Source organism: Acanthopagrus latus, chromosome 24 (genome assembly GCF_904848185.1).
Source record: "Acanthopagrus latus isolate v.2019 chromosome 24, fAcaLat1.1, whole genome shotgun sequence".
Taxonomy (NCBI): Eukaryota; Metazoa; Chordata; class Actinopteri; order Spariformes; family Sparidae; genus Acanthopagrus; species Acanthopagrus latus.
This window is the reverse complement of record NC_051062.1, coordinates 9871029-9897579: the sequence shown is the minus strand read 5'-3', so window position 1 is coordinate 9897579 and position 26551 is coordinate 9871029. Positions and strand designations below refer to the sequence as shown.

The following is a 26551-nucleotide window of genomic DNA, read 5'->3' as shown; positions in this document are numbered from 1 at the left end:
CAAGGAGCATTCTTGGCATTTATGGCAGAATAATGCTACCAGGGTTTCTGAAGAAATTCTTCAAATGCCTGACATTGGGGAACCACAACAAGTTCATCAAAATCTAACTTGAAAAAGGTGGATCACTGTGTCTCATTTGCAACTCATCCTACCCTTTAACAGCTTTAGAGTATGGTCCACCAGGGTTTCTATCAGTTTTATGAAACCCTAAAAGTTCCATAAAGCACTTTTCCATATTGTTTTCCTCCTGGATTTTAGAAACCCCAGGGGTCAAGTCACTGTTCTTAAGTCATTTAAACCTCTTCACTATATACTATTAACTTATCTTAAAAGTTCAATTTGCAGGAAAGATGATTTTTGAGTGCAATTCAAACTAAAATACTGACACTCTGGGATGGTGGCCGACCCAGCCTACAGTCCTAAAGCATCAGTATTTGACAAGTTGACAACAAGCTCCCACTTCAGAGATCAAATTTAAATTTGCTTGTGTTTTGATCACAGAGGGATGAGCTGATAAAACAAAGTCGAGGCACCTCCTACCTTTTGAGAGCAGGAGAACCCGAACAATGGGAGCTCTGTGACCTGTTATGGACCTTGCTGTAGGCTCTGTTATTATTAAAAACATTAAAAAAGCGATTCTGCCTTTAATAATCACAAAGGCTGCTTCTGCTAGTAATGAGAACTACGTTTTAAAATATTTATTGGTCCAATAAATGCAAGCAGAACCGACAGTTTAGAGAGAGTAGTGTAACTAATGACTTTTATTAGGAGGTAAAAAGGTAAGGTAATTCAATACTTTCAGGGTAATTTTCACACACGCATCAGGCACATCTGAAGGGAACTTTGATGAACTTTTGTGCAGTCATGTTTGGACTTTATTTGAGGAAAAAAAGTGCTTTTCCCTAAGGCCCAATTCATTAATTCACAAAGTGGCCCAAGGGCTGCCTGCATAATTTCTGCAATCTGCTGATATGATGAGCCGCAAATGCCAGAGTGGAAAAAGAGAAATCAGATTGATCATTCCTGTAAAAGCAATGAAGCCCGCAAAGTTCGTATTGTCATATAAGTGCACACACTCCTCAGATAACCTCAGGCAGTATGCATATTTAGTATCCTGTATTAATTCTAGCTTTGTTAATAAGGAAAAGAGGGAAAGTGCTGCAACTCATATGTACATACTGTACAAACATACATATTTGTGTTGTTTTTGCAAAGGGAAAGACACGGTATACATCAGGTTAGCCACCTGCTACATCGAGTTACATATTCTTCCTAATTAGCACATTTCACATCTGTCTGAAACTAAACATCTGTGTATTTGCATGTGGCGCTGCACGTGTGTGTGCCTGAGTTTTTACAGGATATACATAGAGAGAGGTCCATCACTGCCACTGCCGCCTGAGGCATAAGAGGCTTAAGCAAGGAGACATAAATCGCAGAAAGCAGTTTGGTGAGTGAAAAGCAGAGATACAGAGAAGGTGTGCGGGAGAGAGAGGGAAGATAATAGGTAGCTGTGGGTTGTGCCTGAGACTGTACATGTGGACTGATACTGTATGTCGGCACGATTGGATACAGTCGGCTGAGTAGAACCGGCACTCTCCCCTCTCCTCTCCAGCATGAAAGCAGGCTTGTTACGCAGCCAGACAGATATATAGGAGGAGGGACACGGGGGGCCAGATGGGCAAACGTACAGGGCTGATTTGAAAGACTTCAGAACGACTTGGCACACGAATCCATAGGCAAAGTTGGGAACAGCTAATTCACAAGAGCTCATTACATCATGTTACATCAAACATCCTGATATTGTGAGATACATGTATATGAGATCAAAGCTGTGTGCCTGCGCTGGAGGAAATGAAAAATACATTGAAATATTCTCCCTTGCTGTTGTGTAAAAGATAATATCCCCAGATTGTGTAAAAAAGGAGATCTACACATCAGCCACCAGTACACATCATGTGCCAATGAGATTATATATAGGACTCTTTGGGTCTGGGACTGTATGCACTACAAGCATTTTCAAGGCGTAGCTTTGGTCTGGGAAATCATGGCGAGCAGTTTCCACAGTCGTCTGACATTTTAAAAAAGAGTTGTATCCCCAGCAAAAACAATGCTTTCAGTGGGAACTGGTATAAAGTTTCACCAGCTGATTAATTAATCATTTGTCATGAAAAAGTAGGCTCTTCACGACGGCTAGTCCAGTCAGATGGAGAGGCTAAGTGGTGATTCGATCCTATTTCAGCAAGCGAACAGTAAAAGCAACATAAAGGAAACTGCACTTCCAGTCATCTTGGCCCTGACTTTTGTAGTTTTGGTTTATTGGTCTTAAAGGTCCAATTTGTTAGAAGGCTGATTTTCAAGTCTCATTCCAAACTCGGCAGATACTGGCGCTTTGGGATCGTAGATCAGGTCAGCCGCCACCCCAGAGCGCCGCTGTTGCCTTAAAACCTGTCTGACTGTCTGAATGCTCGCTCTGGGAGGGGGGTTCGGTTTGGTTGCTGATCTCGGCAGTCAGGTTGTGCAGGAAGATGTTGATATTGCGCCTCGAAGTTGCCGAGCATCTGCTGTAAATTTGCCATCATCATCATCTGTGTCTTCTTTTGGTGGAGCCTTTGCGATCTGAGCAAAGCCAAGTGAAACAAAGTTTATTCTACAAATTGTGTATTTTATGAGGCAAATTTCTGAAAATAGTAAAATAAAATTGAGTGGATTTTAAACCAAGGATTTACTGACACCTGCGCTTGTTACTCAGTAGTACCTGGTTGCACCGCTCACCTGGGAGACTTTAAAGAATGCTGACTGTTTAGTGTTTTTGAAGCTGATTCCTTGTTGAAAATCTTTTTTTTTTCTTTTTTTTTTACACGCCTTTTGCTCACACCTTTGAAGAAAAAATGCTACGACGTACAGGTTTGGGTGAATACAAAACATAGTACAGTAATTAGTATTTTATCTCCCTCCTTCCTTTGCTCTCGTCTACCCACTCCTTTACTTCTTGTCTTTGTCTCGCTCTCCCTCGGTCTCCCTGGTACAGGGGAAAGAATTCCCTTCAACTCCTCCACAAAATCACAGACAATTAAAGCACAGCGTTTTTGTTTTTTGCCTCGGGGCCTCTCTGCTCTGTGTGCTTAATACACTTACACACATACACAGCGACAAAACACAGCCTCCCACCCGGCCTCCCACACACACAGAAATGAAGATATACAGGACACATACACCCCCTTACACGCTCGCACATGTTTGAACACACGAACAAACACACAAAAAGCACGTTCTTGCTGGTGCATTTTATTTGGCCACGGCTTTAATGAAGCTTTTTATGAAGAACAGGATTACAGAATCGCGTCCCCCTCCACTCCGCCCTCTCTCTCTCGCTGCCAGCTGATTGGGCGCTCTCCACTCTGTCATTCAAACGTTTGGATTTAGCCATGCCGCTCAATGCGACGGCGCGTTAACCCCCACTCTTTAGACTGGTCTGGATTTAGTTACACCGACTTAGCTGCTAGCGAGTTTCACACGCTCCTGCGCCGGGCCCAGATGTCGCTGAGTCGTGTCACCGGGCCGGCTCAGTCAGCACCTCCTCCGCTGCTGAACTCGCCGACCTCCATTCGAGGGATGTAATGATTTGGCGCTGTTACAAGAAAGTTTGACAAAATGAAAAGAGCATGAGACGACTTACAATCTGAACTTAACAACCCAGAAGTGATTGATGATTTCATCTGATAATATGCCCGCTTTTATTGCATTTTTCCAACCATATGGGTTACGCCTTTTTGTTATTCTTTGCAAAAGCTGTAAACACAACATCAACATACAATTATCACATATTTGTCTTTGATTTTGAGCCGAGGATCAAGGCGACTTAGAGGTTAAATGCTCCACTGTGTTCAACCGCTAATCACTAACACTGTCTGTCCTCCGTTGTGGGCTGTGTAGGTAGGCTATAGTTGGTTTATTTATGTTTTTTATGGTTGAAAAGAGCTGTGGACCAAAACAACATGCTGAAAGATGCTAAATGGCTCATAAAACTGAAGGGAACTTCAGAATCAGATGCTAATTCTCAGTTGATGCACATGAATGACCCTCAGCTTGCTATCTGACCCACTCAATTCTTCTCCTTTTTTTGTTAATTTTCTTATTTTGACAATTTTTTGCCAACAAATCGATATCATTTCAAACAGAGGCAGACTCAATGTTTTGAAGCAAACCTCTGTATCTTTTGCTAATTGCTAAAACAAAAAATGCTAAAAGGTAGTGTAACAGTAGCAAGATGTAAGCAGAGAGGAGTCAATAAGTGTCTCAGTAATGTTAATTACACAGCAATATCCATCTAGAGTGTGCTAGCATTAGCTAAGGCTAGGAAACATAAATGTAAACCACAAACAAACTAACCAGTACAAGAGCCGCAAGTCAGCAAACTGCTTGTATAACACTATATATAAAGATTTTCTGATGGTAGCTTGGGGGAGGGCAGGAAGGGCAATCGATGAAACATCATGAAGTGCCTCTAGGTTTGTGTCCAGTGGACAAAATGTGACCTCTCTGCACCATAAATATATTGCAACTTTATGCACGATGGTGTGCCCGTGCGCCTTTTTTATTTTCCTGCTCCCCCTGCCCTTCAAACATCTTGAGTCCGCCACTGGTTTGAAATGAGTTAACAAGAACAATTAGGGCCTAAATGTCCGCAATTATAGGAAGATGTGTGTTTTTCTGTTTTCCTTCTGTCTTCGCTCGTCTGCGGGCAGAGTCCTGCTGCTCTAATGTTCCGTTGTTGAGATTCCATAATTGATGCTGGAATTATTCAGTCTCTGTGTTGTGAGGGCGAGCTGGCCAGTCATGTATGGTATTGACAATCTCAGACACATTACAAATGGCAATCAATGGTTTGGTCCGTTGTCTTATTTTGCTTGTCTCCAGCGCTTCTCAGAAGAGCTAATAATTGGAGCTGATAATTGCTACCAGGCTCAAAAACATATTGACCTGGGCTCTGTAATAAGCAGGTGAGTGCAGCTGAAAACATTCCATTTCTGAAAATTGATATAATTAGCGTGTCTCACTGTGTCCCCACCAGGCAAGACAGTGTTGAGTAAACAAATTCTCCTGTGTCATATTTCAAATCCAGTCAGCATTCTCATTAAAATGTCAATGTATATTCGCTGTGGGGACTGTGGTGTATTTCGGCTTAAAAATGCCAACTGAATGGTTATATTTTCCAGGTTGAACTTAATTACATGATCCGCGCTGGTGACTCCAGCAGCGCAAAGAGAAAAAAAAAAGCCATTTTTCTTTTTGCCTGCCGGGTTTTGTGAGCAACTTATTGCGTGATCAATCACATACAGCATGAACAGACCGGGATCAATTAATAATTGAAAACCGTTAAACTACTCGGAGCGCTGATTGGAATCTGCCTTAAGTCAGGGGCAGGCAGTGTGGAAGGGCACCAGGTTAAATAGACATGATTAATCAACAGCAGAACAGTGTCTGCATTCATTTGGAACACTGCATGTGTGTGTATGTGTTCATGGACAGTAGCTGTATCTCTGGTCCATACCTCATGCTAGTTCTAAGCAGGTTATGAGTGTGTTTACATGAGGACATTTGCAACAAAATTACTCTGAGCTAACCAGCTAGCTTGCCGTACTGGACAAAAAAGGATGGGCGTTCACTTGGGGTACGGATGAGTCTGTCATGAGGGTAAATGGTAGATGTCGAGACATGTCAGCAGTGTGACTGTGTTGTGCGTCACACTTTTCACTATGTGAAAAACAAAATGTAAAAACAAGCTAACGAGATTTAGCTGCCTCACTCAGTGTAGGCTGCATGTTCAGGTAAATTCAAAGCTTCAGTGTCAGCTTCTCCAACAGGCTAATGTAGGCATTAGCTTCTCTTGTAGGCTAATATCAATGTTAGCTTCTCCAACAGGATAACATCAATGTTTGCTCCTCCTGTAGGTCAATGTCAGTGTTAACTTCTTCAGCAGGCTAACATCAGTGCCTCCCAAACTAGATTACATCAGTATTAACTTCTCCTACAGGCTATCATCAGTGTTAGCATCTCCTGCAAGCTTATGTCAGTGATTCAAAAAGCTAGCATCAGTGTTAGCTTCTCCAACAGCAAGGTTTGACTAGCCTTTCCATCATGATATTCCAGTGTTCACTGTTGTCATTGTCAGGGTCATACAGACCTGCTGCTGCCATTTTTGGTACTACTTGTGAATTGAGGATGAGATTTCAGACACAGGAGCCGTCTCTAACAAGGCCCCTGCCTCTGCTCAGCCACTGCAGATGGTGTTGAAGCAGCTCCAGGAACACTTCAGAAGTATTAGCACCAAAAATAAATCACTTAAATTAACTTTTAATTGATTCCAAAGCTGGTCTATCATGTCCTGTAAACACAAATCGGAATACTGCACAGCACAGCAACGCAGCAAGAGCATATCTGTAAATACTGTGCTTTTTAATGCATATGTTGATGTCCGAGTCCATAAATGAGATGTGTGCGAGCACGTCGGTTCTCCATCTAGTCCGTGTGTGTGTGCCATTCACAGAGTTTTCTGCTAGTGCCTGTTCAGCGCTGTGACGGCTGGGTTACACAGCAGAAAATGATCAAATGCACTGATAAGGCGGCTCCTCAACCTCATCATGCAGCCTCCTCAGGCGACGGCGGCAGTGCCCCTCTACTGCCATCCATAGGCCGCCTCGGCTCATGACAGATGGCTCCCGGTGATAAGTGCCGGAGAGCAGCATCGGTGTGATGCTGCTGTCTGCTGCAGCCTTCCCTCCTCCTGAGAGGCTGCACATAATCATTTCATCATTTCCTCAATTATTGACAGGCGCCCTGAGCTCTACTGTTAAGTTTTCTGTGTTGCAGAGAGAATTAACATCCATTAGTGTATTATTCAGTGCATGCCTGTGTGTGTGTGTGTGTGTGTGTGTGTGTGTGAGAGAGAGAGAGAGAGAGAGAGAGAGAGAAGGAATCTGTGTGTGGTTAGAGGTTGAGCTTGACAAGACTTCGCTGCTCTGAGGGGCTGAGGACGAGGAGCTCAGATATGACAGGCTCATCAAATATCTCGCTCGGCTCAGTGCTGTGGTGGGACTGCCGCTGCGTCGAGAGGCTCTGGCCCAAAATTGACCCTCTCCCCGCTGAGTTGCCAATCATTACTCATCACATTAGACATCTAGAGGCATCCTCGGCTCCGTCTTGCTGCGCTGCCACGCAAGGACGCCCTGCGCTGTGTCTGATTCCTATTCACAGCGACGACTCCTCGCCTTATTCTGAACCGGTGTCGAGCCATGATTGTGCCGCACTCTCATCCAGCTAACTACCTTTCACTTCAGCCTTACAAAACTACCTCTGGAGCCCCCTATTGTGCAGCCTTACAGTGACACTTACAATGGACTTGCAGACAAATGGCCTTTGATCGTAGGCTGACTCTGCAAATTTCATGTCACTGCCCCCTGCTGCGAGCTTTTTGCCCTTTTTGCTATCGTTCTCCAGCACCATCAGTTGTGGAAGAATCTCAGTTTGCCATTGAGGGTGTAAAGAACCTTGCACGACAACGTCTTTATGAGCAAAGGAGAATACCAGTTATTTTACTGATCTCCGCTATTCCTCAGCTTCCTAAAATCCCGCCCAACCACTGCTCAATGCATACGCCATTGTCGAGTGATAACTGCAAAGAGCATTACCTCACACTGAAAGGACAAGCTCGTGAAAGTGACAAGCTAGTCACAAACAGCCTTGTGCCTGATAGAAGGTATCGAGAAAATCTGTCTCCAGGCTTTGTATGGGTGAATATCTCAGCTGTTCTGTTGAGGAGAAACTTTGCAAGCCATTAAAGTTTGAATGGAAATATCTAAATTGTTTTCTTTCAGCGGGGACAATGTGTCTTATGCAAGCCGCGGAGCGTGGGTTATTTCTAAGAGGCTTCTTGTTCCCCGCAGGAGAGCGCATTTGTATGTAAGCCGAGAGCCGCCTTCCACTTAAATGCAGTAAATGGTGACATACAAAAACGAATGCACCCTCAGATGGTATAAAAATTCTGTACAAAGACTGAAATGAGCCGCGATGCTAAAGAAGCCGATGCTCACTGAAAGCAATTTTGTAATTATTATGTCCCCACAGTCGCCAGATGCTGAACACCCTTTGTGTTTTCTCTAACAACTAATACATTTTCCTCTTCCTCTCTGTGTTTTTTCTCCCTCCCTCTTTCATTCTCTATTACAGCCGCCCTGCAGGTGTCCATATCCTTGAACAAAGTGGAGCTGAGCGTTGGAGAGTCCAAGTTCTTCATCTGCACAGGTACGCACTTAAATGCTATGTACTGTATGTGCTATATCGATATGTTTCTTTGGCGGCGGGGCGGCAATGACAGCAGGGCTTAAATCGGCACTGTGAAGTCTGTTTGTTGTTTGTGCAACAGCGAACGCACCACGATCCACGCTGTCCATATGGTGAGTGACTCCCTGACCCGACTGTGATGGTAACCACACAGGGGACACTCCGGGCCCTCTTGTCCGTCCTCCATTGTCCTCTCTGAACAGCGTATCAACACTGAGCCGCTGCAGAGAACCTCACTGCGGTGCCAGTGGCCCGGTAGGGTGGCAACACACTCTGGCAGACCCCAGCCCGCCTCCTGCTGCCTGCCTCTGCTCTCCTGCCAACCCACTCAGCGTGGAGCTAACAGCAGAGGGAGTAGATGCACACCGGGGGAGGAGCGTCAAGGGGGTGTGGAGGCTCTGGCATGGGGGGAGAGAAAAAAAATAGGAGAGGTGAATGGATTCAAACTGGCAGGAATTGAAAGGATAAGGTAGAGGCTTTTATTGTGAAAGAGCTAAAGCGACAGAACTGAGAAGAATGGAAAAAAGGCTTTCAGGCAAAGGAGTGTTGGTGGTGGGAGATAAGTAGCCGCCATCTACCGTCAAAGTGTGTGGGAAGTGCCTGTGTCACTCGTTGCTTTCTTTTGCCCTTTTTCACCACGGGCGGCCACGCTGTGCCTGATTTTTTTTTTTTTTTAACCACATTCACATGCTGTCCTGCCAACTGGAGTGGGCTGAAAAAGGAAGAACAGTCGGAGGCAAAAAAAAAAAAAGAAAGCCCGGTGAAACCGAAGCGAGCCTGCAAACATAAATAAAGAAGGGGTTTTTGAAAGCGACTTTTTTGGGGGGGGTTTAACTTCCATCCCGTTGTATGAATCAGACCAGCATAAATATGTATGGGAGAGGGAGAAAAAAAGGAACAGGAGGCACAGAAAGACGATTGTATGATTCATGGTTTTGGGCTGTTTGCGAGGAGAGGCAGGAGGAGGAGGAGCGGGGGGGGGAGGGGGGGTGTTCTTGAAAGAAAGGAACCTGGGTGAAATCAATTCGCTTGTTCGATTCAGATCTTTCTCGTTTCAAAAGTTTGCCAGGAAGAATTGGCAGCGGGGTAAAATGATCGAATGCCTCATTTCTTCCGAGTGAGCACAACTTTTCGCTGTTGTTGTTTAAAGCAGTTGTTTTAGGTCAAAATGAGGTGGGTCAACACAGAAGCCTGGAGGAAGAAGGCTTGGATCACATCCTGGTTATGAGTTCCCAATTTCATGTATCTTCCTTGTCTGTGTATTTCAATATTTCCTGTTCCTTTATACATCATATTTCAACTGGAAAGCCTTTTTTGTTTTCCATTAAGACAATTCTACATGACTAATGCAAAAAGTCCGGAAAAAAGTCACATTTTGGGACTATTTACAAGAGTCAAAACCTCAGATAATTGGCAGCATTTTAACAAAATCAGATCAGATTTTGATTGGACATCGCATTTTTCCCCATCAGACCCCATCTACTTCAAACCTGCAAGTGGGCCACAGACAGAAATACAGAAATCTCTCAATTGGAATCAACAGAACCCTTCCAACAAAAATGTGATCAGCCAACTCTGTTAACCGTAAAAAGCTAATGTATGTATGTACTTCCTGGGTCTTATTCTTCACTGCAGTGGTACACATCCATGTCATTGCATTGCTGCAAACAAAGAGATGCATTTTATTTGTTATGAAATCCCTAAAAATGTATTTTACTCAATCAGTGGTTAACAACTAGTGAATACAATTTCAGTGTGAATGCTTAACGTTGACGCTAAACTGCATTGCTGGCTGCCAATCACATATCATATGGGAGAGATGTGAGCTATTATAAGGTTCGCTCCAAAAACAACCTTTGACTTTTTAAGCAGCCGCTGAAGGAGGATGGTTATTTGGTAAAGTAAAAGGAGGTTAACGGGGTCATGCAGCATCCTCTGGCAAAGTTCGCTGGAGAGATTCTTGTCTGACGCCGTGCCAGTGTTCTTTTCTGAAGTGAGAGACAATTTGTTGGCAAAGGATCATTCGGATTTTAGCGCCGCTTGAGTCAGCAGCGAATGACAGTTGTTGCGTTATGTTTGTGTTATGTCTGTTGCCTGGACGCTGTCAATCACAATACTTAAAAAAAAAAAACACATTTACACAGCCCTGAAAAAAGCAAATTATTGATTGTTTAGCTCTTGATAGAAAATAACTTAAAATGTTTCTTTTAGTATGGTTGAACTTTGGGTGTATATGCCAGCAAGCGTTGAATAATACAGATGCCAGAAAACCAAGTTGCCATGGGCTTTAGAATGAATGTACTAGTTCTCGCACAACTTTTTGTTCGACCAGCGTTTGATGCAAGGCCACGGGCCAAAAAACGCATTGCTCAAAAAACATTCAAACGTTCTTTGAAATGAACAAAAACACACCCCGAGGAGTTCTCATCCATTTTGAGTTGAGATGGTAACAATTTGTCGATTGGCGTTTCCAAGGTCAAGAGTGAACTATGACCCTCAGCTGCCAACGTGTTGAAAAGTGTTCCTACTTCTTAAGGAAATAAACTATTCTGTTCTTTAAAAAAAAAACCTTCTTAGAGTAGCTGAGAAACATGTTGTCCCAAAGCGAAAACCAGGCTGTTATTCCAAGCTCATGAAAAGTCAACGTTTATCTGCACATTTAGCTGACGACTCTTCAGTGCAGTTATAAATGCACAACTATTTCCCCTTAATTTCCCATCAAGACTGAGGAGTGTGAACCCATCATGTATTAATGCATGTGGAATAACCTCTGAAAGTTCTGAGTATTCACTCGCCATTCCCCTTTTCATCTTTTGTCCTCGCGGCGAATCGTGTGGCATTTATTCAGAGATTCTTGCTTTTACATGAAAATGTGAGAGACATCCCTTTTCACGGAATTAGCATTTATTCACCACCTTGCCACACAGAATAACCTTTTTGTTATACCCCTCACACCAAGGCGCTCTGAAAAAGATGTTTTGCAAGCGAGGGGGTTTTGAATTGTGTGGGAAGAGAGGAGGAAAACTTCGAGTGGGAGGCGTGGAGAAAAAAAAAAAAAACAGGTAAAGTGAGCTGAGGAGCAGAGATCGTCTTTGGAAAAAGAGTAGTCAGCTCTAAGTGATCTGCGAAAGGCAGAGGAGAAAATCTGCCATTGCGTGTCACCTTGCACCCCGAGTGAATTCATTTCTTCTTTGTTTGTTTTCATCACCGTCAGGGCAAAGGTCAAAGACATCCGCTCGATAAAATGCATGGGCGATACAAACAGCCTCTGCAGTGATGCGCTTGTCCACAACTTCATTATGGTGTGTGTTGAGTGAGCTGTATTATATTGAAATGTAAAAAAAAAAATAAGACAACATGAGATAAGATAAGTCTTTATTGATTCCCACAGGGGAAATTAAGGTGTTGCAGCAGCATGAGAACAGATAAATCGAAAAAGTAATTCTATATTAATATAATCAGAAGTACATAATATCAGAATAGAAGCTATAAAACAAACAAATTAAACTCTGTTTTAAACTGAATTGCTAGGCCAGCAGAATAACCACAGTACCAATGAGTGTTACTCATACTATTCATGCAATAACTTGTTGGACCACAAACCTCCTAAACAGCTACACGGAAGGGAATGAGTGAAGATGGGATATAACATCCCAAGTACAAACCATGTTGAAGATGATTTTGTTTTCTCGTGTTGTATACACTTCTGGCTTATAATTTATGCTTCGAATTCTTAGAAAGTTGATTCTTGAGTCTCGTTCCCAACTCGACCTAGAATCCCAAAGCTTCACTGTTTAAGAATTTGGGAATGAGACTCAATAATCAACTTTGTTACAAATTGGACCCTTATGCTGGTAAGCTCCAGCACCAGGAGTATCACTCATAACCATTTCCCCTAGTAAAATCCCCAGGAAAGAATATCTGTTACAATTCTGGCATAATTTCCACATTCATCAAACAATCCAGTCATCCCCGGCGCCGTGGAAGCATTTCCCACTATGGTTGTTACCGTCTGTATCTTACTGGATACAATACTCACCAGGTGTCAGCAAGACTCCACAGCAAATGTCAAATCAAACACACAAAGCACATAATTATAAAGGTAATTTTCTTGTTACTCTGATGTAAAATAGGTCTCCTGTCAGGATTAAATGAACCTGAGCTCCTGGCGCAGCAAATAAAGAGGTTGATAAACTGGTGTTTAGGTGTTTGTTTAACCTCCCCTATGACTGTGAATGAAGTGGCAGCGAGCCAGAACAAGCGTTTGGCTGAAAATAAAACAGAGGTGGCTACAAAGCCGGCCTCCATAGTCCAACCAGATCCAACAGCTATTATGTTTCCATGTGGTTTTCTTCTAAACGCAGCAGGGAAGGTCATATTATGTGCTCCTGCTGACCTGCGTTTGCCCATTGGCCAGACATTAGAGTGGACGGAGATGGAAAGGGAGACAGCGATAGATATGTTGGATAATTTTGACATCATGTGGAGTTATGCACATATACATGCTGACCAGTGTGATCCCTCCCTGCTCAGCTCTTGTTTCTCTCGTAATATCTTCTTCCCCGAAGACCTGAATCAATTACTATCAGGGCTCTGGTGCCAGCCACCGTGGGGACGAGTCCTTCAGATTGTGCTCAGCTAATTTTGGCGCCATGGGGCACGTCTAGTCAATAATCTGCCTTGTGCAGGGTTGTGTTTGTTCAGTATTTCAGCTGTTTTATACTGCTCCCTCACTGCTACAGAGGGTCATAAACCTTCTGGATACAAAGACCTTCCAGACACAAAGCCTTGGTGCTTGGCCTGCTCTTATTTAAAGTTTTGTTTCCATGTGCAATTCAGAATTAAGCTGAAACAGAGCGGGGTCGTCAGTTTCATCAGCAGCTAACAAAAGCCGACGATCAGTCACCTCGCCGCCCTGTAGATATTTCGCCAGCACCTACGTAGAAACAGCGATCAAAAGTGATCTTTCCACTCCACTGTCAGAAGAGTCAGTCATTCAGCGTTTGCTTTTGCCAAGATTGAGCAATAATGCCAGAAATTATGCAGATTTTAAGAGCAGTTTGACAGAATTTTCCACCAGCTATTCATTCAGTTGTAAAGACACAGAGAGGGAGGCAGGGCTGAGCGTGGAAAACAGGGCTGCACGCTTCACACTCCCGTCTCCTCAGATCATCTGTGAAGCAAATGGCCTGTCACCATGCTAGCTGCATCAACTTTAACATATTTAGCTGTCTCCGCTGTCAAAAGACAGTAAAATGGTGAGGGGTGATAACGTTGTAATGCTAACAGGTATAAAGAGACGCCTGTAGCGATGCTAGACACTTATCTCTTCCCCACAAGTACCCACATGAACCGCGAGGCTCCGGTGGGAAGCGACGTGTGAAGGAAGGCAGAGAGACGAGGAGAATGGCTTGTACTGTGATATGATTTTAGCAATGCTTCCTGTTTGAGTGCCTCATCAGATTTGTTGGCCTTGAAACTAACGAGCAGCAGGCATACACGCCAAGGATATGATGCTGATGGTTGTTGGAAACATTGTGACGACGATCAGTGTTGGCCTGCTGGGCTGTGAGTTGGAGCCCGCGTGTTTGTCTATGATGCAATGTGCAGGCATCAAGAGGCGCTCTTCTGAAACAGCATATTCATCATGATTTACCTTTATGTACTGGAGCGCCATCAAGCTGAGAGACATGAGCTATTTACATAAGTGTTCACGCTGGACAAATATGTGTCCAGCAGAATCCTGGCCCACTTGAAGCCTTCTCCTCCTCGCGGTTCCACCTGAGAGCCCTTGAGATTAATCATCCCAGTCCTCTGCTGCCGGCTGCTGAGCTGCCGGAGGTTAAAAACTTTGCTCAAGGGCATCTTGTCATTTGTCACTGAAGGGAAAAGAGAGCATTCAAGCTTCCTGCTCTCTCTCTCTCTCTCTCTCTCTCTCTCTCTCTCTCTCTCTCTCTCTCTCTCTCACCCCCCGTGGGTTATCTTTTGCCACAGGCACTGCTGACTAAACTCGACACATGTGTCACGAACTTTTACCGTTTCCATTTTCCGATCTTTTTGTTCCTTTGCAAGCGTATTTGAGTCAAGTCAGGTCGCCTGTCTCTAAGGGACAGGACAAGCCTGTGTCCATCTCCCCTCTGTTTCAAGGCTCTGGCTGATTGATAGGCCCTGTAATGGCCCTCCACACTGACACTTTTATTTGCAGAATTTACAGGCTGAGGGCACCTGCTACTTGCAGATGGCCGTATCATCTCCTACAGTAGCCAGATGAGTTCACGTTTCACGGGCTACATATGGACGCCATTTTAATCAGGGTTCAGATTCACTTTGGATCAGGCTGCTGTCTCTCTCTGTGTGTGTTTGTATATGCGCATAATCTTGGAAATTAAAGTGGAGTTTACAGCCTACATATGTCCCCGTTCCTTTACAGACTTATTAGCTATGTAAATCCAAGATTATGACATAATCATATAATTTCAGGCCGTCTGTTCCCCCAACAAGTTCCAACAACAGCGCTGGATGGTCCTTAGCTGTTCAGCAGACCAAAACGAGCAGCAGTGCCAGAGTATTGACATGTGAAGGCTCGGTGAAATATATGAGAATGAAAATAGGACACTAATTTGATGGCATTGCACACGTCCGCCCCAACATTAAAACCACTGACAGCTGAAGTGATTAACATTGATCATCACATATCAATGCAATGTTCTCACTGCAGATACCACTTGACACCCACCACCCCCAAAAACCCCTATGTAAACCACGTAAGCAACCTGGCAGTGCCCTCTCGCCACCTGGTGTCTTCTTATGCCACCTATGTCTTGGCCAGGAAGCTGCGATTGAACACACCACAGAGAACACAGACTACAGCGGCAAACTAGCTTATAAGTTCTGCACCTGCATGGAAGGAAATAACTCTCCATACCACCAGGTAGCTGTATTTATAATTCAACTTTTGAATCCTCAAACAGAGGCGCAGGACTGATGATATACAAACTGTTGTTTTGATTAATATTGTCACCTATAATGCCAATGCCTTTTAATCTGATTTAGGGTCAGGGTTAGGCCAACTCTTTACTGGTGTGTCAGGGTCCTGAAGACCAACTGAAACTTAATGGACTCCAGTGCAAAAGAGAAATATTAAAGCAAGACTTTGCAATCAAGTAAACAAGGCTCCAAGCTTCCTATTTACCTGATTCTGACCCGTGGGGATTTTAAAGCTGAGCGCATCACCAAATACAGCACAAGCAGATGGTTTAGCACAAGTTCGTTGACTGGGCCCCCTCAAAAAAAAAACCCTTGCAGGATCCGATCCAGCCTTTGGAACTCAGTCGGCAAAACTTTGCTTTCTAGAAAGTTCTGGGCAAAAGAGAGTAAAATATTTGAAACAGTGCATTTGACACATACACTGCATACACAGAGCAGGAGAAACAACCATCTGTTATCATGCTGCATTGTTTTTCTGGACTTACTGCATGCTGAGCATCTTTCAGGCTGACTGACTTCATGCCAAGCGAATGTCACTCTTGGGCAATCCAATATTTTCACTAATAATCTTGGGACTGGGAGGTTATAGGCTCAACCTATCAGACCAATTTGGAATGTACATAAAGCTGTTGGAAATCAACTAGAGGCAACTTGTTGCAAGGGAAGTAATAAATATCTTCAGGCAGTTTGAATGTCAACAGCCTTCCTGAATAGATCCCAGGTGTGTGTGGGAGTAATCATGGAAGCATCTCTTTCCTGTGCATGAATGTAAACATGAAACATGAGGCTGATTTTTAACACAGTCAGGCCCTGGTAAAAGAGAGTAAAATTCACTCATCATAATCAGTTTATTTTATCTCTCTCTCTCCCTCTGACCTTGCTTCTAGCTATTGGTGAACCAGTGAGGCTGGAGTGGTACAACCCTCAGGGCGAGCGCATCGTGCCCTCCAAGCGAATGGCACTCCACACGGAGACGTCACGATCCAGGCTCATCATTTACAACGCAATCATCGAGGACGCGGGTATCTACCGGTGCCAAGCCACTGACGCCAGCGGCCACACCGAGGAGGCCTCAGTCGTGCTGGAGATCTACCGTAAGCTTGACAGATGACGTGCACCCACACACACATTCGCACATTTGCCTGCAGATGCTCTGTGTTTGCCTCCTGAAGAGAAGTAGACATGAGGACATGAAGTGAATAAGCCTCTCATATTAGTGTTTGATCACAGGGGAAGCCGGCCCATTGCTATTCCAGGCCTCGCCGCAGCCTCATGCTGCAGATCCATGTGTACCTTTTGACTTTGTGTGCGAGCTCATGTGTGAGTGTGTGTTACATTCATTCTTGTGATTAAAATGTAATGACAGCTAGTAATGCCGTGGGACTGGGATCCTGCCAGGCATAATGAGGAATGTGGCACTGAGGCTAACCCGCCTTGCTGACCCATCACTATTTCTCGGGCAAAACTTAATGTTACGAGGCAGAGCTGGCTCAGTGGTTACAGGGGCTGTCCCATCGCGGGTCCCATCCTCACGCTGAGCAGTGAATAAACCACCATTTGTTCTGTTAGAGTGTCCTTGAGCAAGATACAACTTAAACCCAAGCAGCTCATTCATGTGATGGAATGAGAATTGGACAAACTATGTGGGACCACAACTGCAGCAACACTGAGTTCATGTTCTCTGAGTTTTTTCTCTAAGAATGTAGAGCTTTAAGCAACCGAGGGTAGATTGCAGAACTAAAATGGAATTGTCCAATAAAATAATTCGTTCAAGTATTTCAGATGTAGACTTTATATTTGATGTCTTGTAAAAGCTTTCTTTGGAGTGTTGTGTAGAACTGACTCCAACTCAGCTTCACTCACAGTTGAAACACTCTCCTCAGGTCAGTCATCACCCCAATGAAAGAGCATCATATGCCAAGTTATTCCATTTCAAAACCGTGGTTTAAAGCTGTTCATGATGCAGGCTTTAGGCTTTGGTCTCCCTCCATTGAAATTGCCCTCTCACAGGGATAAAAAAAACTTGTATTAAATCGAACTGCAACACTATGGATGGGAAAATGATAATTTATGATACATAATTCAACAAAAGCAGTCCAGTCCTTTCTTTGTACAAAGAGTTTGCATTTGATATTGAGCAATGACATACAATGTCGATATGACTATCCAAGGATTATTTCCAGTTCTATTTTTTTCCGCACTTGTGATGTGGAAAAAATAGACTAGACCCAAGGTGCACTGGCCATAACACATGGAATCAACAGCTTACTCTGTAAGCGGGTCACAGAACAGCCCAATAATTGAGAACAGAAGCCCAACTAGACTAAATATTGTTGAAAATGTTACAATTATCATTATAATCCTCTAATGTCTATATTATGTAACAGGTTCCAGAGGATGTCCTAGACATGTTTCCAAGCAAAAATTGGTCAAAGTAAAATTCTATATATGTAAGTGCTTGTGAATTACCAGTGAGGTGTCACCACAATAACAACTGCCTGGTTGCTTCCATCTACAACCTGGATTAACATTACAATGGATGCAGAAGGTGTGTGTACATGCCCCATATAAAATCCAAGTGAAGTTTGAGATGCGAATAACCCAAAATTCTCAGATACGCCAGAACTTTGATCAGGAGACTTCCCAAAGTTTAATTGGAGAAATGTCAAGGTACAAGGATTCAGTTCACTCACACACACACACACACAGTTACATTACATGTATGTGTGCACACTCTGGAAGTCATCACCCGCTGTGTGGTTGACTTTTTCATCCTCGCCCAGTGAACCATTAGGGGAGACATCACAGCCTCTATCACACCTGCCACCACTCAGCCTTCGCCTCATTCACATAACCAGCTCCCTAAAACCATTGTTTCCATGGCAACTGGGCGTCACTCACTCGGGCTCCTCGGCGTAGATTGCATGTGCAGCATGCGGATGAAAACCTGCCTTAAGCTCCAGACAGTCATTCTGCCAGTGAACACAGTGGGAGCAAGCGAGGTCTCCTTGGGCGGTGCACGGGCATGTGTGCTACAACATGTTGTACATGAAATTCATGACCTGTGGAAGGGAATGTGTTGACATCCTCTCAATAGTTGCTGACATCTCCATGGTGGCTGTTATGATAATGCTACATACAGTGGTGGATAGGCTTTCAATCTAAAACAGGTGCCTCAAACTCAGACAAGCATTAAGAAAAGCTGCTTGCTGACTTCCCTGGTCATTGGCACTAGGGATAGTGATGCCTGTTGGTCAGTTGGACCACCACTTTGTTAAACCTTCAGTAAAATACCTCAACAATTTTTGATCAATTGGCAATACATTTTATACGAAATTTCATGCTCCCTAGAGGAAGCATTTCAGATATTTTGATGATCCCCGGACTATTCCTCCAGCATCGTATTTTAGGCTTTTAGTGAAGCGTCTCAACAACAACTGGATGGATTACTATGACATTTTATACAGACATGTGGGTTAAAGGTTTAACTTTAACTTACTAATCCTTCCCCAGAGAATTAAGATGAAAGCCTCATATGATCCCCAAACGCTGACTTTTGTGTCAAATGTTTCTACAAGGGTTAGACTTATTGCTAGCATGTAGCATGCTGACATTAGCACTTTGCTCCACTCATTGCTGTGCTTAGAATACAGCCTCACAGAGATGCTAGCATGGTCTTGCCTTTGGATAAAACTCTTGCTGCTCCACACAGAAGATGATAATTTGCTGACAGCAAAATGTCAGAGCCAGCTCCTTCCATTTGCTCTTAGTTTATTAATGGACAAAGCAATAATGCTGCACAAGCCCCATTTTACCAAAACCAGCAAAATTGGTTGATAAAGACAGGAACAAATCTTTATTCCAGTTGAGAGAGGTCCAGGGAAATTGGCTTGTCGACATATCAGACAGTTATCCTCCCGGTGATGTGTAGGCGAACGACGAAAGAGAAACTCCGGAGTACTGAGTATATTCTCAATTCGCCAGTGTCAAGTGTGCCGTAGAGTGTTACTCTGGAGAGGATGTTTCCCTTACTGATTCTCTTGTAGAGCAGTGTGACAACAAAAGAGAAAGGAAATGAATACAAACAGAGGGAACAAGTGACACCAGAAGTGTTCAGACCTGAGAGAGAGAGAGAGAGAGAGAGAGACGGAGTGAGTAAAAGAGCAACAGATCTTGGAAATAAAAAGAAGAACGGGGGGGGGGGGGGGGGGGGGGGGGGGGCAAAACATGCAAAGGCATCCTTGAAGTTAATGATGACACTGAGATGCCAGGCACGTTCACAGGCGGAGGGTGCAGTCGGGGAGAGAAAGCTCATTTTAGGGAGCAGCCTGGCATAAATCACACTGCAAAATGCTAATGCCGAAGTCTCGCTAACGGAAGGGACTGATAGGGGAGCTGTCGCTGATTTACTCACACCTTCCTAATACAGAACGTAGGTGATAGCAGGTGGTTGCAGAGTGAGCGATGCCAGCACCGGCACACATCAAAGTCTGCTATCCGAACAAAAGCCGAGGTTCGGAGAACAATCACGTGCTGTTTGTGGAGGCGTGCTGGTCCAAGAGCAGTTTCCTCATAAAACGCGATTTGTCAAAGCACCAAATGTTTGTCAAGACACCCACTTCAAACTGGCACAGGGTGGAATCCATTATTTCAGCACTCTCTTCAGAGCAGGATAAAGTGAGTCAAAGGCTGCCTGTGTTCTTGCCCAATTTGGCAAACAGAGAAGCTGCAGAATATCTCAGTTCATTGATTTTTTTTTGTGTCGTTGTTGTTGATGTCATGGTTGTGATTGGCAGCAAGTAAAATGGCCACCCTTCTGTCTCCTGCACCGTCTCACCAGAAGCGCTTTATCTGTATCCTGGAGAACTGTCAAATTTGGCTTTTGTTGTATTTGCTTTTGTGAGTGCACGCAGATGCTCAGTTTCCTGTGAACTCATTGTTTTTCATGTGCCTCTGTCTTAATACTTTATATCTGTATTGTGAGGCATTACGTCACAGCTCATGGATTGCTGCATGGTTTTTGTCGGTCCATCTATAATTTTGTTCAATAGTCCACCGCTTTTGCCCAGACATAGTATGAAATGTGTTAACAACTATCCCATGAATTGACAAATTATCCTTTGACTTGTTATCATCTCCATCATCAGGTCAGAGTTTTTAATTTGTCCGTTTATTTTATGAACAAATATAAGCAACTAACATCATTACCACAATTTAGCACTCAGTAGTATGTCTTTAGTGCTATTAAGTAAGGTGAGGAACAGATACATGGTTGAAATGAGTATCCAGTATAGAAAATGTGCTTTTTATATAAGTATTATCCAAGCGAAAGGCATCAATATCCATACTTGTGATGATGGAAAACCCAAATTTGGAATATTTATTGTAACCTTGATCTGTAAATCATTCCTTTACTCTTGTGTCTGAAAAGCAGTTTTATTTCTATTTCTTGCAGCCAGTGTTCTAGGGCTTTTTGTGACAGTAATGCATGGTACCAGGTGTCCAAATAGAGGCCAGCCCAGCACTTACCCCTGCATTATCAACAAAACGACCTTAAAAAGGCAACTACACAACTTACTAGATGCCACCCAGACAGAAAATTGCAGGGAAACGTATTTTAAAGTGACTTTTTCAAACCCCTCACCCCAGATTCTGTCTCAAAACAGTCAAACTTGACAGGCTCGTAAAAGCACAGCAGTTTTCTATTTCTTCTTGTTTTCCTTTTGATGTTCAGACCTGTATTTAATTGTCTGCCACGAGTACTCAGAATAAAGTAAAAAAAAACCTGTTCCATCTCCATCTTGTTTGATCTCACAGAGAGGCTGACGTTTCGGGATGTTCAGTCACCGCAGGAGTTCCGCCACGGTGAGACGGCGGAGGTAGTGTGTGATGTCATTAGTTCGCCCGTCCCCGTGGTCGTGTGGTACTACCAAGACAAAGAGATCACGGAGGAGCACCACAGTAAGTTCTCATGACCTTATTTCATAATTAAACCACTTTATTTACCTTGACTGCTGTTGTTTATGATGTGTTTGTTGAATATATTTTCTTTTTTTTGGAGACAATTATAGTATCTCCCAATATGTTCTCAATAACTCATTATCTGCTATATAGAGCACCTTATTCTACAATGTTGCCATGTGTTTGACTTGGTTGCTTTTACTGAAGGCCATGAAAATGCATTTTTACTGTCAGCTTCTTAGTTGGACTGATGGTGTCTAATATGGTCACAATGCAACAAAAATATTTTTTTCGTCTTTTCACTTTTGTGTACTATCTTGATTTCTGCATTTAGAGTTTTCTCCATCCTTTTTTTTACTTGTTTGAGTCAGAATTTAGAAGTGAATCCAACCAGTCGTCCTGAAAAAATTAGCTTGGTTTTGAGAGTTTAATTAATTAATACTCAGTGTAGTTTTATTGTTTTTGTTTTGTCAGTTGTTAATTCAGCCATAAGTATTTAATGATGTCAAGCAAAGATTAACAATCAAAAACAAGTTTTCTGGGGCTTTATGGAGTGATGTTTGTATTTTAATTTGCAGGGTAGGTATGAAGTATATGATAGCGGGGCTGCACACAACATTGCTCAGCAAACTGTGTAACTGATGTTGATTATTCCAGAAGTCGATCACGATGGTAATCAAAGTTGCAAGTAAGCAGCAGTCTCAAAAGGATTATTTCCAACATAAACCTGCCAAACACACTCGATTATTGAGAGAGAGAAACGCTCATTGAAAAGACGTGCTCATGTGCCAAAAAATACTATTCTCTAGGAAATGCTGTTTACTTCTTTTGTGTGGCTTCACAATAAGACAAGGATATCAAATTCTATGAATAGAAAACCCCATCAGCCCCGGAGGAGGCACGTAACTTGGACAGAAACCATGTTAACAAGTGAATGAGAGAATGGATTATGGAGCAGTTGGATGGTGACATTTTGAAGATGCTGCTTCCCAGGAGATGAAGTGTAAAAGAGCTGTTTCCATCTGATTTTTTATAAAAGCCGCTAACGACAATGCAGTAATTCACAATCGCATTGTCAATCACGTTCCGTCCAATTTGATCTGAAGCTGATTTTTCAAGCATCTCCATTCAATCGAACTCCTTTCAGCTGCTTCTGCGGTGTTAAATATCAGGAGGGTGGTCTGTTTAATTTGTATCAGAAGACAGACAGAGGATGGAGGCACTCAGAGGACAGATTCACTTTCAGTAATATTATTTTCTGATAAAATAGCTGGAACCAGAAGACTTGGATTCATTATTTCTTCCCTGATTTACAACTCCCTACACCACTTCCCCATCTTCCTTCCTGACAAAATGCATGCCTGAACACTGATTAGAAAGAGTGACCCCTTGAATCTGTCACGTTTCTTAATTGAAATTCAAATCTTCAGAGCCACAGTGATGATGAAGCATGACGAAGAAGCGATCTTTTTTTTTTTTTTTTTTAATCATTTCACTCTAATTACAATGCGTGGTTATAAATATCTTTGCTTGGGAGAAATGAGATAGGGCGCCTCATCACTCCTGGCCAATCTCGCGGCGGCCACAATGAGAGAGAGAGACCGCAGACGATTTGGAACTGTAATTGCGCGAGTGTTTATCTATGCAGACTTTATCAGGTAAATGTGCTGGAGTGAAGATTGACAGTCGAGCTACTGAGGAGTGGAGATGGCAATTTTCCACCGCTGTTTTCCTAACTTTCTTATCTCGCCTCTCTCTCTATCATACACTGTGTTTTCTTTTGTCGTTCCCTCCTCCCCGCTCTCTCTCCTCTTCCTGTCTTCGCCCGGCTTCCTCATCCGTCCTCCTCCTCTTCGCCCGTGCTGTGAAGGCAGGTTCCAGGTGCTGGCAAACAACAACCTGCAGATTCATCAGGTGACCAAAGCCGATGAGGGCGTGTACCGCTGCGAAGCCAGCGTCGAGGCCCGTGGCGAGATCGACTTTGTGGACATTGCCGTGGTGGTGAATGGTGAGTTACATTTTGAGTCAGCATTGGAAGATTAGCAACAATACAGTGCAGTGTTTAAAAGTGGAGACTGTGGCTGTTTTATGCCCATTAAGCAGGATTTTTAAAAAGAATATCCAAACTTTTAGTTCATTGTCCACAAACTTGGCCTCCTTTTCCCATCAGCTCCTTGCTGACATTGAGCAGTAGATTGTTCCCTGCAAAGTTGTTGATTTCCTCCTGATATGAAATCTCATCGTTGTTTTCAAAGTGGCAAATGTTGGTGGTGTTGTCACATACATCAGTTCTCCTGACTTTTGGAAGTGCAGTCCTCTGTGTAGAGTGTGAACAGAAGGGGACTTAGCACATTGCCTCGGGGGGCTCCGGCATCGAGCGCTATCACAGATGAGGTGCAACTGTTAATTCGAACTGTTGAACTGACATTTGCTTGTGTAAGTCCAATATCCAGTTGCAGAGAGCATCACTCAAGTCTAAACATCTTCATGGGAAGTATTTCATGCCAAGCTGAAGTCAACAAACAGTATTACAATATAACTGTCATTATTTTCAAGGTGTGGGAAGACTGAGTGGAGGGCAGTAGATATAGCATCCTCTGTAGATCTGTTGGTTCTGAAAGCATTCTGGTAAAGGTCCAGGCTGGCAGGAATGATATTTTTGATTTGATGCTAATAACATTATTAGACCATAATTAACAGAATTAGACGTTTAGATTGCGTGTTGGTTACCAGGAGACTGAAATCCTAGAACTGTGTCTTACAAAGACATTGTTGTGGTGACTAAATTAGAGGCCCAATATTAACCACTGGCCCCTTCTACTTTTAGTTTTCTCTTGTGAGGGATTTTGGAAATTTTTATTTCACAAGATTGGGTTATTTTTTTTGTGGCACCCAAGTCTCCGAAACTCTACCCTTTTCTCTAATTTTGGATTTATGGTTACTGAAATTGAAAAAGCAAGATCTCATTTTGTGATTTCACAGGTTACAGGTGATACTTTATCTTTGCTCTGCAGTCTGTACTTTGAACCAAACATTCTTGTTCTTGTCAGGGCTGAAAATGCTCAGGAGGAAGAGTCTTGAATAGCTCAAAATTGCACAGCACTCTTGTAAACCAGCAGCGGGGTTGACTTTTGTTGTGGAGCATAATCCTCTTAGAGTGACATAACCCAGTAAACAATCTTGTTTCTGAGTTACTATCAGGATACATCTCATTTATTACAAACCGAGTCTTCAGTGTGGCGCTTTAGAGAGAGCTGTGTAGATTCCCAGCACTTCACACGGTGTCGACAGATTAGCATGCATCAGGGATTCTTATGCTGATGCACGTTTTGCTGTTGATGTTAAACATCACTCATTATCTTCTTTGTGAAGAGTCTGCAGGTGCTGAAGGTTCAAAGCAGAATAACTGAGCGGGGATAGTGTACACAGCAGGAGCTGGTTGCAAATAGGAATGATGACATTTTAAAGATTGTATTAATAAGAATAATTTGTTAAACAACTTGTTCCTGAATATGAAGACATATACAAGATGTCATGTCGCTGAGCCTGCTGCCACATAAATGTAACAGTTTTTTGTTGACCCATTCCAGAGCTTGTTTGCAGTGTTTTAATCCTGAGCCGAGTCGGGTCAACGACTCTGATAACGGCATCGACTGATGTGCAGAAACCGAGCCGAGTTCATTTTGAATGTGACCTTGGGTTGTAGCATCAAAACACAGTTGTCAGCTTTGACAGATTCGGCTCCACTGACTCAGATTAGTTCATCACTGGCACACTTAGAGCACCGTCACTCTGCTCTCTCTGCCATTACTGGTGTGACTTTTTTTCTCTGTAATTCTTTAGTGTGATTGAAAATTTCAATTAGCGATGGCTTTGGGCTCTGTGGCCCAAAAATCAACGGATGTCATTTTAATTTTCTCATTTGTCCTCATTTACAGCGAGTCACCTGAGACTGCTGAAGTGATTGAAATGTGATTTCACTGAGACCACGAGCGTCCTGTAACGCTTGAACAGCTGCAATATTGTCTCTGCCTATGTAATTCTCTCTCACATAATGTAATAGCAGTGCGGCTCTCCACCCAAAAACTATGAATTGCGTTCAATTTAGCACACCACTTACCTCACTTCTGAGGAAGATCCAATAAGCCTGCTCAATGAGGCACGACCTATTATTACAGAGACACGACACTTGCCACGTAGTGCTGAGACGGGACAGTCTGCCGAGCGCTTCGCCGTGTGTCCTGAGGAGCGCACGCTCTCCGAGGGGACTTGAAAGTGAACCTCACTTTGCCTCGAGGAGACTCATCCTGTCCAGACCCCGAAGGCTCTCACATTTAAGCCGAGCCTGGAGGAGACAAGATCTGATTTATGGAAACACCATTTGGGCCGCGTGAAAAATATGAAGTACTTGGAGGAAACTAACACTTAATGAATCTAATGAGTTCGTCCAGTTTAGTGCTGCCAGGCAGACATCTGTTACAGCAGCGATGAACTTATATCTTATTCATATCAGTATACAAAATAGGTTGTTAAACCTTTTATTCTATTTAAATTCTCTCAAATTATTTCACTTAAAGTTGCTATAGTATAGTAAGTTTTAATTAAGAATGATTCAAATACTGTGTAATGTGAAAGTGATCATAATGACAGAACATTAGAGCACATTATATGAACATATGTAATATAAGAGAACATGGAGTTTGGCTTTTAATCCCCCCTGTAAATTTGAGAATTTCTGAGTTTTCTTATTTTACCACCCTCCTGTTTTGATTTGTCGAAAATTCATCCTGTGTCTTGTGACTTTTCACTTTGCATTTTCCCTGCCATTTTTCTGTTTTATTTGTTTAGTAGCCATTGCATATTCATTTATTATCTGTGTGTGTTGTCACATGCTCTTTTCATGGCCTCTGTTTTGATTTTTGGACTAAAGCTTACTTCATGCAGCTCCTTTTTGTTTATTTACCTGCCTGCCATCAAGTCTGCATTTGGGTCTTCACATTTTCTGCTCAGCCCTAACACTGCAGATTCATATCTAAAGCATCAACGGTGGGCTATGTAAGAGGTACCGCTATCGGCTGCTAATTGTAGCTAGTTAGTTTGTCCAGTAAGACGTGCAGCTAGTGGTCTCTGCAGTACTCACAATGCATAGATGAACTTTTATTTTGTACGTATTTACATATTGCATCTTTATGTAGTGAGCAGATCATTTTTGTTTTTTGTTTGTGGAGTTTGTGGAGACCAAAACTGAGCTACAATGGGA

General features: G+C 43.1%; 1 protein-coding gene across 8 annotated transcripts in view; it reads left to right on the top strand.

Moving 5' to 3' along the window:
• Positions 1 to 26551, top strand: part of LOC119015499 (neural cell adhesion molecule 2-like) — a 499946-nt gene that overhangs the window by 353711 nt on the left and 119684 nt on the right. For all 8 annotated transcript variants that reach the window (XM_037091542.1, XM_037091541.1, XM_037091536.1 and 5 more), the window contains 4 exons: positions 8230 to 8304; positions 16218 to 16424; positions 21148 to 21291; positions 23162 to 23299. In XM_037091542.1, the coding sequence (XP_036947437.1) occupies positions 8230 to 8304; positions 16218 to 16424; positions 21148 to 21291; positions 23162 to 23299 (564 nt within the window). The remainder of the gene's footprint in view (positions 1 to 8229; positions 8305 to 16217; positions 16425 to 21147; positions 21292 to 23161; positions 23300 to 26551) is intronic.